Source organism: Argopecten irradians, chromosome 7, assembly GCF_041381155.1.
Source record: "Argopecten irradians isolate NY chromosome 7, Ai_NY, whole genome shotgun sequence".
NCBI classification, from domain to species: domain Eukaryota; kingdom Metazoa; phylum Mollusca; class Bivalvia; order Pectinida; family Pectinidae; genus Argopecten; species Argopecten irradians.
Window position 1 is genome coordinate 8222911 of NC_091140.1, and position 14181 is coordinate 8237091.

Sequence of the window (14181 nt, forward strand, 5' to 3'; positions counted from 1 at the left end):
TTAGGTGATAACCATGCAAAACTATATACATTGTATACATACTAGACTCCCGTGACAAGTGCTCGAACAAAAAACACGGATTTTGGCTGTAAATGTTAAATTAGTAAGTAATGGGAGAATTTTGTGTTATTTTAACTGATGAAAAAAGTATGGAGAATATTTTAAACAAAATTAAAATCAAGTTTACGTGTTGGTTTGTTTATGACAGCGAGTCAAAGACCACTGTCAAAATGGTGGAAATTGCGTAAGAAGTGACCAGTCATCGACCACCTCAATAAAAAAACAATATTGTATTGATTACCTATTTTTCTACTTATTCTGTTCTATTTCTAACAATTACAACAACAAAAATTCTTTTCTATATAAAAAAATCTGTTCATATTCGACAAAAAAAAGTCAACTATTTCGTGACAGCGGAAATCACGGATTAGCACGCGTTTTAACGGGGCGGGAAGTGAACCAAAATTGATCAATTCACTTTTTCGTTACTAAGGCCAAGAACATGTTGCAATTGCTTTAATTAAGTTGTTTTGCTATCAGTTTTAAGATGATTATATGTTTTTAGAATATTTCAAACTTTTCATGCGATGTTGTTTATTTTGGTATTCGTAAGTGTTTCCCGATTCAAAATCCATAATTGCTTGAGGGATTTTGGTGAAGAAGTCTTCTTCTTTAGTTTAAGTCTAATATTGTCTTCGACAAAATTCAAACATATTTAACAACTTGGTAAACGGAAATACATAGACTATTCTAATAAATTTCCAGAATTGCCAATCTTCAAGTCTTTCAAATGTGCACAAAGTTATGTCAGGCATACAGTTGGGCATATCATATGTATTTATACATAATTTATATTCTGTAGCGTTACGTGTATTCAAATGTTGTGGTTTTTTCTGACTGTTCAAAAATGTAAGTCAGATTATTTTTTGCATGCAAGCATGCACGGGCGCTACGCTACTGCAAGCCCGAGCGCCCGCTGCAGTTCAGAAAATTTCTTGTCGCGCGAGCGCTCGCCATCCTGAACAAGCTTCAGTTGTTTGTGCAAAATATAGTTCTTTGTATAATGACTGTTGTTAGCCCTACATCAATGGGGACAACCTACGTCACCGGAAGTGATATCGGGCACACAAAAACAATGAAAAAACCGCTCGCTTCAAGATTAAAATCATCTGAAATTATGACATAAAAGCAATGCATCTTCTAAACCTATCGTGCTTCAAAGACAGTGTATTGTTACAGACTCTGTGAAACTAATAGATATCGTCAAACTAGCTCAGATAATGCAAACACCTTGACACAATATTTTTCGACAGCTGGGATATCGGTCACTTTTATTCACTAAAACGTTATAAATTGTAAATAAATAAATTTTGCTGTCACAAAACTGTCCCGTCTACTAATATGTAATATATGACTGTTGAAAGAAAATATTTTATTCATTATATCTGCTAGTGGAGAAACATAGACGGTTCTTAATTAGAAATTATGCAAGTGATATCGGTCACACTTAGAACTTTGCGGGTAACGGTCACATCCAAATATTCCGAATAGTTACGCAGCATGCAACTCCAGTGGATACTCCGCCAAAATACTTTTATTGAATTTATTTCATCTTGAAAGCAAATAGTTTGCTCGTCTTTTGTCCCCACGGGGTGGCTATTTGTCACATTTTATTCACTGAAAATATGCCAAGTGTAAATTTTTTAACATTACTGTTATTTACTGATATAAAATATCTTATATTTCAAGTAGTAACTATCGTTCATTTTATCCGCTAGAAAAGTGACGTACCTGTATAACCTAGGTGTTGTTTTTTAAAAGGATTTCGTTCATAGGGTGACGATAATCCAACGTTTTTGATATGATTTGTCGCTTCGTAAATATTGCAGCGTTGTTTTTCCTGTCTAACCATTCAGGTACAAAGGAAATCTCCGCAGTGACAATATACAAGAAACTACATAAAACTTAAAGATGTAAAGGCATACTGATCTATAAGTTACAGAAATACGTGAATACATGATAGACAGGATTACTGAGGCTTTTTGGCTGTTAACGTTTGTACAGTTCTACAAGCCAGTTCACTGATAGTTTCTCCACAGATTTTCAACTCAATAATTTGCTTTATACACATAAACACACAATAACGATTGAAAAGGTACTTATATGAAAAGGAATATATCTTAACAAAAATAGCTCAAATGACCATATGCAAATAAATTATAAAAGTAAATCAGTCGACATCAAGAGGCCCAAAAGATATCGTGACGTTTACCATTGGATTCGCAAATCAGTCAATTTGATATGTGGGTCCAATATCTTTAGCGCTTCATGTTGAATTAGCCGATGTCCAGTAGGCATTCATACTCCCCTAATCGTCAACTGAATGCAATTTAATGCAAATATTTTCATTTGATAACAATTATATGATAATATCCCAAGATATTTGCATATATGAGGAAAAAATCAATATCGTCAAGGACAAAACAGCCATTTTCTGTGATCGATGGCACAAAAATTATGACATCACATAAAAATAAACGGATAGCAGACCATGCACCCCAGAAAGGTTAAATGCGCTTGGTAAGTATATAAAGTGGGGTTGCAGTGAAAAAGTAAATATATGTATATGAATGCTATAAAGCACCGTGGTAGTCAAATAATTTCAAGATAGCCAAATATCCGTTATTTTGTAATATTATCTGTCTCAAAAATGAGCATTAAAAAAAACAATCCTATGACATAAATGAATATCAAATATCTATATCAAAAAAGATATTTGATAATTGTATGTCTACATGGTAACGAACTTCAAATTGTCAACTACCGCTCTTTAATTGGTGCATTATGCACAACAAGGGTAAGGAGAGAGATAGTACTTATAAAATTCCAGAAGGTTCATAAAAGTGAATAGTCGGGTAAAGAAAACCAGTCTAAATGCGTTCATTGGCCTTCCAAAAGTTCTCACTTATTAATACGACGGTCAAGTTATGCTTAGTTTCCCAGTTCTGACCATTAAAGTAAAGAAAAGTTGAAAGCAATGAAAACGAGGCTGCGTGGAAATGTAACCACGGACATAGTGAGCCGGGAGGACGTTTTAGAATTTCCATACTTTAAATTAATTTCTTCGTACGCCGACAGATTTTGGGGAGAGATTTTATTTTTCTATTTCATAAGAAATTATACTGGATACATTCACACCATTTTTACCGACTTTAGCCATCCTTGCCCGACTGTTCACTTTAAGTACACCATTTTATGTACAATGGACTATATTAGAAATATGGATAATAATTCCTATATGAAAACCAAAGATGACTACCAGTTGGCCACCTTGTCAATGGATCTGTCCCAAAATGAAATATGCATAACTAAGCTCACATGTGGAATTTGAACCATAGCAGCAAGTAAAACTATTAGAATCATGAAAGATGGCTTTCTAAACATGAAATTTAAAATAGATCCTTAATACCCTCTAGAAAATACATGTAGCGGTATCGAAATAAATTATGGTTTCTTGTTTCCCATCTCAATTTCCGACTGATACCGAAATATGAAACCACTGCAGGCTCCGCTTGCACAAAACTGCTCAAACTGAGATTTATCTCAATCTCAAATCAATCTCAAATCCTTGAGATTTTTCTCACTTGAGATTTTCTCAAATATGGCTTTCATGAAAAATCTCAACTCAATTTGAGATCGATCTCAGCTGAGATGATATATTATTGAAAATGAAAGTAGATCTTTTGTAATGGAGGGGGAACATGTTTATCGTGCTATGTTTCCCGTACTTTTGACTTTGATCTTGAGCTCAAACCTCAAGTTGAGATGATTCTCAGTTTGAGAAGTTTTGTGCAAGCGGGGCCAGTACTTTCAGAGAAATAACAGAAAGAAAAGACGGACAGATGACGTGCAATTAGGGAAAGGCTTTTTTTATAGCTCGCCAACCATTTGCTGATTGTGAGTAAAAAAGTCGTCTTTCAAGATTAGATAACTTCAATAAAAGTATTTTGGCGGCGTATCCACTGGAGTTGCATGCTGCGTAAATAACGACTGCATGTAAAATGCTGCAATACTCAGTTTTCGTAACTTTGGATGTGACCGTTACCCCTAAAGTTCTAAGTGTGACCGATATCACTTTCATAATTTTCAATTAAGCACCGTCTATGTTTCTCCACTAGCAGATATAATGAATGAAATATTTCCTTTCAACAGTCATATATTACATATTAGTAAACGGGATGGTTTTGTGACAGCAAAATTTGTTTATTAACAATTTATAACGTTATAGTGAATAAAATGTGACCGATATCCCTGCTGTCGACAAATATTGTGTCGAGGTGTTTGCATTATCTGAGTTAGTTTGACGATAATTAATAGTTTCACAGAGGCTAACAATTCACTGTCTTTGACGCACGATAGGTTTAGAAGATGCCTGATATTGATATTAAATTATAAAATGTATTCAAATAACTATTAAAATCGTTGTCTGTTCACAGGCGTTTGGCTCTTTATACATTTTTCTCTCGATATATATGTAATACTGTATCACAGTATTAGTATTACAAAAATATAGAGAGAAAAATATCTATACAGCCAAACACCTGTTTTCTGCTGAAACTGTTTACTTTTTATAGTCCCCATGTAATAGTGAAGTGTAAATATGGTTTCATTTGAACATTTTATATTGTTTTCGACCACACAGATCACACGCCGATAACTTAATTGTAAACATCAAACAGGTGCTGTATGTACAAAACATGCATGGCATTAAATAGATAAATCTCTAAATTATCATTAGATGTATCCTCCATCCCCACGTAATAGCAATTGGTGCTAAATCGTTTTTGTCCTTGAACGATTTCGATCGCCAATAGTTTTAAAGCGTGAACGGGATTAGGTATGAATGCAATATAAAATATAAAAAAGAACTGCATCAGAAAAAACTCGTTTAAGGATAATTCAGTGAAAAAATTTTATAGTGAATCACACAATATATCAAGCGCATTCTGAGAGAGTTCAAAGAACCAGCTTACTATTTACCTCTCTACCCAAATCCGCCGCGCAAACGATGTTTTTTTAATGTCTTTGTCTCATTTCATCGCTATCTATTTGGATAACTATCTGCTGCATTTCCGATGACCTCGTCCAAAGTATTTCGGCAGGACGCAAATATTTTCATCTGCATTAATCACGTAAAACATCCGACCTTTACATAGATACTGAATTTTCGAACACAAGCGATGGATGTAAAACAAATTCAAATATAATTTGCATATAAAGCCTCCGTTTATCACTTTTTATCTTTCAATTGTTTTCTGGCTTTGGAGTGAATGTTAACACTGATGTATCCTTTCAATGATAAATCCTTGAGATATGTATTGTTATTATGATGTTTAGTCAGGGAGCAGCGTTTAAACAAATAAGTTAGCACTACTGAACCATTTCATATAGCCATCTCCATAACGACTAGGCGTAGATACATGTATCGATATGATAGTATATTTTGAAAGGATTCATACAGATCACCATAACATTGAGGAAAACGTTGAACAATTGCAGTATAAAATTAAATGTACGGCACGACAACATGAGTAGATAGTGGATGTTACATTAGATACAGATCTGGATATAACATTGACACAGCACTGTGTACATTTACATGAATTGACAAAGGAAGAGGTTTGATCGCATCGCTTCATTGTCTTCATATACATCGAATATACTGCTTATAAACGAAACAATGCTTGTGAGACACAAGATCGCTGACAGTACTAGTGTTGTCTCGTTAAAAAATTATGAAGAGACGGGAGGGATATGCAGCAACGAGAAAAGAGAAGATGATGGAGGGAGGTTGATTGATGTATGGAACAGCTATACGTCATCCACGACCCTACATTGCCTTTCAAGGACTGCCAAGGCCGCCTCATCGCCGGTGAGAAGGTGATATTTTTTCTAATTTTAGCCATGCAAAAGATAATTTAAGAAGCAGTTCTGCTTTACTACTGATAGATAGATATCCGCTGTCTGGTATTAATTTAGTTTGTCCGTATTATTCAGCCGTCTTTTTATATAGTCCTTGAGACAATATTTATAGTTAGAAAAACCAATCTTTTTAGTGTAAACTTAAGTGTAACTAAAATTTCGAAAAGTGAACGTTGTGGCTAATTAATTAATCTGCTTACCTCAGAAGAAATACCAATAGTCAGACCATATTGCCATTACTTTAGCAATTGTGATGGGATGTAATTAATGAAATAAATTTTTATCTTCATCAATGTAAAATTGCATATCTTGTTTTGTTTTCGCAGAAACAAATGTAAAATAATGTATGAATGTAAAACTAAAGTGAGAATAGGGAAGAAGTTAAAAGTTGACGAATTCCTGCGTTTATTATTGATGTCATATCACCTAGGATTGAGACAATCACTGAGTAGAAAATAATGCCTGCATTTTGTCACACTAGGTTGTCGTGGGTTATCTTCCTTGGCGCTATGCTGGGACTTCTTGTCTGGCAGTCCTATATCCAAATATCCCGATATCTAAAAATGGAAACCTTACTAAATGAACATTCTGCCATTGACGAAGACAAAAAATTTCCCGCTCTGACAATTTGTGACGTCAACCTTGTCAAACAAAGTGACGTACCAGAAGCTCAGTTGCGCATGCTCCTCACCAAAACCTATATGGCCAACAGAAAAGACCGCCGCTACTTCGAAAACCTTGATACCGACTGGGCGAGGAGTGTTGACATTGAGGGGATATTTCACAATCATTCTGCGCTCGATATGTTTTTGCTATGTTTGTGGCAGAATAAGGAAGTTCCATGTCAGTCAATTTTCACAACACGCATTACAAGTGCTGGACCCTGCGTTACCCTGAAGAAATTAAAACTTTCGGAGACAAACGGCGTGGGCAGCGGAATGGGACTCACAGCCATTCTGCATTCTAACGTCTCTGATTCCCTCATTACCTCCAGAGCTGGGGCCGGATTTAGAGTATGGAATCGTTGTTTTCTTACCTGTCCGCTGTTGTTACACCCTTAATAGTCCACGGTTACCTATCACTGTCTTTATATTAGCTTGATTATGTCATAACACAACCGCATGCACTGTGTTTCACAACAAATGAGACAAGTAGTTCAGTCTTTTGATATACATCAAATAATCGAACTATAGTACATTTTATCGCTTTGAAGTTCGGTGTCGCTCTCTATAATCTTTATTGGGCCTGTCATTATTCCGGGTTTTTGTTTCCTGAAATGTCCCCAGTTTAACTATGTTATAGTCCGTGGGTTTATATAACAACAATGATGATAATTGCGGGAATATCGATGATGATGTTGTTGTCAAAAAGTATAACACAGTTTACTATAAAAATGTATCAACTCATGCAGGTAAGAAAATTACATGCGCTATACTTCTATGTATAAGCCATGTAGAAGTTAAATATATTAATGAGTTAATCATATTTAAGTAATTATGCTTAGATTCACTATAACCAGCAATCAGACGAGTGTCACATTAAAAAGCATTGAACTGAATTTATGTGTGAATTATATCAACATTCATGACGCAGGCTTGTTTTTTCTGAAGAAAAGCAATAGAATATACATTATTCGGTAAATTGCATACGTTATAGAAATTAAGAATACTAAATAACTGAGAAAAAACAAGGGCCTCACACATATCAGTTAAGAAATGCATTTTACTGTAGTATATGATGTATAGCTTTAATTTAACCAGGTGCTGGTCCACCCAGAACAGGAGGAACCAGACATCGATGAGCTGGGCCTAGCTCTGACACTTGGTACAGCAAGCCTCATATCTGTGACAAAATACAAGGTAGCCTTTCATGTTAAATGCAAATAATTGATAATTTCAGCTCGATCATAAAATGACACATATTGATTACGTTTTCTCATTGTAAATCCTATTGATAGTTTTTACCTCTTCTAAGTTTTTATTAATTCATTTTATTAAGTAAAGGTTTTTATTAAGTTAAATTATCCTTTTATACGATGTAGACATACTCATTTTGGCAAGGGGGTTTTGAACAGCGCAACAATAATTTTTAACAAGTAAGCACAATGTTGATTTCACATTATCACAGTAGTTACTAAAAATCAATATACAGAAATGTAATCAGCACAATAAGAATTTAGGACAAAATGATACGATTTTGTATACATAGTATGCTTATAGATTTACATGGGTAGGCACGTTGTGATTTGCAAAGTCTTTTTAAAGCCATTTAAGGACGGCTTTCACAGTATTGATCCTGATCGGATTAATAATGTTGGTGTTTCCCAAAGCGAATGAGCCTCTAATAACAGAATAGGAGACATCCATTTTCATTTATTGACAAACATCCTTTCTTTTCGTTGTTTACAGATATCATTTCTGTTCATTTGTTTACAGACATCCTTTCTGTTCGTTTATTAACAAATATCCTTTCTGTTCGTTTGTATACAGACATTCTTTCTGTTCGTTTGTTGACAGACATCCTTTCTGTTCGTTTGTTGACAGGCATCCTTTCTGTTCGTTTGTTGACAGGTATGCTTTCTTTTCGTTTGTTTACAGACATTCTTTCTATTCGTTTGTTTACAGACATCCTTTCTGTTTGGTTGTTACAGACATCCTTTCTGTTCGTTTGTTGACAGGCATCCGTTCTGTTCGTTTGTTTACAGACATCCTTTCTGTTCGTTTGTTTATAGACATCCTTTCTGTTCGTTTGTTTACAGACATTCTTTCTTTTCGTTTGTTATCCTTTCTGTTCGTTTGTTTACATACATTCTTTCTGTTCGTTTGTTGACAGACATTCTTTCTGTTCGTTTGTTTATAGACATCCTTTCTGTTTGTTTGTTTACACACATCCTTTCTGTTCGTATGTTGACAGGTATCCTTTATTTTCGTTTGTTTACAGACATGCTTTCTATTCGTTTGTTTAGAGACATCCTTTCTGTTTGGTTGTTACAGAAATCCTTTCTGTTCGTTTGTTGACAGGCATCCTTTCTGTTCGTTTGTTGACAGATATCCTTTCTGTTCGTTTGTTTACAGATATCCTTTCTGTTCGTTTGTTTACAGACATCCTTTCTGTTTGTTTGTTTACACACATCCTTTCTGTTCGTATGTTGACAGGTATCCTTTATTTTCGTTTGTTTACAGACATGCTTTCTATTCGTTTGTTTAGAGACATCCTTTCTGTTTGGTTGTTACAGAAATCCTTTCTGTTCGTTTGTTGACAGGCATCCTTTCTGTTCGTTTGTTGACAGATATCCTTTCTGTTCGTTTGTTTACAGATATCCTTTCTGTTCGTTTGTTTACAGACATCCTTTCTGTTCGTTTGTTTACAGACATCCTTTCTGTTCGTTTGTTTACAGGCATCCTTTCTGTTCGTTTGTTGACAGGCATCCTTTCTGTTTGTTTGTTGACAGATATCCTTTCTGTTCGTTTGTTGACAGATATCCTTTCTGTTCGTTTGTTTACAGATATCCTTTCTGTTCGTTTGTTTACAGAATCCTTTCTGTTCGTTTGTTTACAGATATCCTTTCTGTTCGTTTGTTTACAGACATCCTTTCTGTTCGTTTGTTTACAGACATCCTTTCTGTTCGTTTGTTGACAGACATCCTTTCTGTTCGTTTGTTTACATACATCCTTTCTGTTTGTTTGTTGACAGATATCCTTTCTGTTCGTTTGTTGACAGATATCCTTTTGTTCGCTTGTTTACAGACATCCTTTCTGTTCGTTTGTTGACAGATATCCGTACTGTTCGTTTGTTGACAGAAATCCTTTCTGTTCGTTTGTTGACAGATATCCTTTCTGTTCGTTTGTTGACAGATATCCTTTCTGTTCGTTTGTTTACAGATATCCTTTACGTTCGTTTGTTGACAGACATCTTTTCTGTTCGTTTGTTGACAGATATCCTTTCTGTTCGTTTGTTGACAGATATTCTTTCTGTTCGTTTGTTGACAGACATCTTTTCTGTTCGTTTGTTTACAGACATCCTTTCTGAAGCATCCAGTACCAGCTTTTGGTGATGAGTTTTGCATCGACACTAAATCACGTGGTTATGTCCGCTCACTAAAGTACATAAAGAAGTACAGTTATGGAGCGTGTCAGCTGGAGTGTTTGACTGACCATGTCCAGAACAGTTGTGGCTGTAAAGGGGTGTACATGCCAGGTAAGGAACATATCTAATGAAAAGTCTTAGCGACAGTTTCCATGATCGAACTCGATGTGCATCACAAACTAATTAGCGACAAAGTAGTTTAAATCGCTTTATGTTGTTGCTTTATTAGATGGTAACTTGAGAACTACACACTTCACACAATGGTATCATATGAAATAAATACAGCTTGGGATTAAATTTTGGGTTAAAAGGTCATTTACAATCACTGTTACTAAAATAGACTGTTTAAAAAAATCATTTCTAGACAATCAATTCAGAAAAAATCAACGGATTTTATCAAACTTCACACAATGGTAGCATAATACAGCTTAGGATTGAATTTGGAGTCAAAAGGTCAACTACAAATAAATTGTTTCACAAAATAATGTTTTCCAAACGATAACTTCAGAAAACATCAGCACATTTTGTTCAAACTTAATACAATGATAGCATAACTAAGCAATAATAACTTTAGATTAGATTAAAAAATCTAATTGACGGCAGCAATGTGTCGTTACTTACCTTTAATATCAGAGATATCGGTGGAGGACATCACAACTCTTTTGTTTCGACCTTTTGTTTTAGGCCTATCTATGATGTAGGTGTCGCATCGTATAGACAAGTACAATAAACATATTATGACAATTGTACCTAAAGAAAGACATTTACATTGTAGGAGACGGACCAATCTGTGATGTGTTCCAGATGGTGAATTGTTACGACGAGGCTGTACGTAAGTGACTGTTACCATATCTCCTTCCTAACTCTACAGGATGGTGACATGTTACACTGGACACCACAATCATCACACCTGTTACGATATCTTCTTTCTACCTCTACAGCATGGTGACATGTTACACCTGACACCACAATCATCACACCTGTTACGATATCTCTTCTACCTTCTACAGGATGGTGACATGTTACACTGGACACAATCATCTCACCTGTTACCATATCTCCTTCCTAACTCTACAACATGGTGACATGTTACACTGGACACAATCATCACACCTGTTACCATATCTCCTTCCTAACTCTACAGCATGGTGACATGTTACACTGGACACAATCATCTCACCTGTTACCATATCTCCTTCCTAACTCTACAGCATGGTGACATGTTACACTGGACACAATCATCTCACCTGTTACCATATCTCCTTCCTAACTCTACAGCATGGTGACATGTTACACTGGACACCACAATCATCTCACCTGTTACCATATCTCCTTCCTAACTCTACAGCATGGTGACATGTTACACTGGACACCACAATCATCTCACCTGTTACCATATCTCCTTCCTAACTCTACAACATGGTGACATGTTACACTGGACACAATCATCTCACCTGTTACCATATCTCCTTCCTAACTCTACAGCATGGTGACATGTTACACTGGACACAATCATCTCACCTGTTACCATATCTCCTTCCTAACTCTACAGCATGGTGACAGGTTACACTGGACACAATCATCTCACCTGTTACCATATCTCCTTCCTAACTCTACAGCATGGTGACATGTTACACTGGACACAATCATCTCACCTGTTACCATATCTCCTTCCTAACTCTACAACATGGTGACATGTTACACTGGACACCACAATCATCTCACCTGTTACCATATCTCCTTCCTAACTCTACAGCATGGTGACATGTTACACTGGACACAATCATCTCACCTGTTACCATATCTCCTTCCTAACTCTACAGCATGGTGACATGTTACACTGGACACACAATCATCTCACCTGTTACCATATCTCCTTCCTAACTCTACAGCATGGTGACATGTTACACTGGACACACAATCATCTCACCTGTTACCATATCTCCTTCCTAACTCTACAACATGGTGACATGTTACACTGGACACAATCATCTCACCTGTTACCATATCTCCTTCCTAACTCTACAACATGGTGACATGTTACACTGGACACATCATCTCACCTGTTACCATATCTCCTTCCAACTCACACATGGTGACATGTTACACTGGACACAATCATCTCACCTGTTACCATATCTCCTTCCTAACTCTACAACATGGTGACATGTTACATGGACAAATATCTCACCTGTTACCATATCTCCTTCCTAACTCTACACATGGTGACATGTTACACTGGACACAATCATCTCACCTGTTACCATATCTCCTTCCTAACTCTACAGCATGGTGACATGTTACACTGGACACAATCATCTCACCTGTTACCATATCTCCTTCCTAACTCTACAACATGGTGACATGTTACACTGGACACAATCATCTCACCTGTTACCATATCTCCTTCCTAACTCTACAACATGGTGACATGTTACACTGGACACAATCATCTCACCTGTTACCATATCTCCTTCCTAACTCTACAGCATGGTGACATGTTACACTGGACACAATCATCTCACCTGTTACCATATCTCCTTCCTAACTCTACAGCATGGTGACAGGTTACACTGGACACAATCATCTCACCTGTTACCATATCTCCTTCCTAACTCTACAACATGGTGACATGTTACACTGGACACAATCATCTCACCTGTTACCATATCTCCTTCCTAACTCTACACATGGTGACATGTTACACTGGACACAATCATCTCACCTGTTACCATATCTCCTTCCTAACTCTACAACATGGTGACATGTTACACTGGACACCACAATCATCTCACCTGTTACCATATCTCCTTCCTAACTCTACAGCATGGTGACATGTTACACTGGACACAATCATCTCACCTGTTACCATATCTCCTTCCTAACTCTACAGCATGGTGACATGTTACACTGGACACAATCATCTCACCTGTTACCATATCTCCTTCCTAACTCTACAGATGGTGACATTGTTGGACACAATCATCTCACCTGTTACCATATCTCCTTCCTAACTCTACAGCATGGTGACATGTTACACTGGACACAATCATCTCACCTGTTACCATATCTCCTTCCTAACTCTACAGGATGGTGACATGTTACACTGGACACAATCATCTCACCTGTTACCATATCTCCTTCCTAACTCTACAGGATGGTGACATGTTACACTGGACACAATCATCTCACCTGTTACCATATCTCCTTCCTAACTCTACAGCATGGTGACATGTTACAGGACACAATCATTCACCTGTTACCATATCTCCTTCCTAACTCTACAACATGGTGACATGTTACACTGGACACAATCATCTCACCTGTTACCATATCTCCTTCCTAACTCTACAACATGGTGACATGTTACACTGGACACAATCATCTCACCTGTTACCATATCTCCTTCCTAACTCTACAACATGGTGACATGTTACACTGGACACCACAATCATCTCACCTGTTACCATATCTCCTTCCTAACTCTACAACATGGTGACATGTTACACTGGACACAATCATCTCACCTGTTACCATAGACCATATCTCCTTCCTAACTCTACAACATGGTGACATGTTACACTGGACACCACAATCATCTCACCTGTTACCATATCTCCTTCCTAACTCTACAACATGGTGACATGTTACACTGGACACAATCATCTCACCTGTTACCATATCTCCTTCCTAACTCTACAACATGGTGACATGTTACACTGGACACAATCATCTCACCTGTTACCATATCTCCTTCCTAACTCTACAACATGGTGACATGTTACACTGGACACCACAATCATCTCACCTGTTACCATATCTCCTTCCTAACTCTACAACATGGTGACATGTTACACTGGACACAATCATCTCACCTGTTACCATATCTCCTTCCTAACTCTACAACATGGTGACATGTTACACTGGACACAATCATCTCACCTGTTACCATATCTCCTTCCTAACTCTACAACATGGTGACATGTTACACTGGACACAATCATCTCACCTGTTACCATATCTCCTTCCTAACTCTAAAACATGGTGACATGTTACACTGGACACAATCATCTCACCTGTTACCATATCTCCTTCCTAACTCTACAGGATGGT

At 36.7% G+C, this 14181-nt stretch overlaps 1 protein-coding gene across 1 annotated transcript in view; it reads left to right on the forward strand.

Annotated features, from left to right (window-relative positions):
- Positions 1–6545: 6545 nt before the first annotated feature.
- LOC138326858 (acid-sensing ion channel 3-like) overlaps positions 6546–14181 on the forward strand; it is a 32715-nt gene continuing 25079 nt past the window's right edge. Inside the window, exons 1-4 of the mRNA XM_069272847.1 lie at positions 6546–6995; positions 7743–7841; positions 9999–10179; positions 10844–10900. Coding sequence (XP_069128948.1) covers positions 6546–6995; positions 7743–7841; positions 9999–10179; positions 10844–10900 — 787 coding nt within the window. The remainder of the gene's footprint in view (positions 6996–7742; positions 7842–9998; positions 10180–10843; positions 10901–14181) is intronic.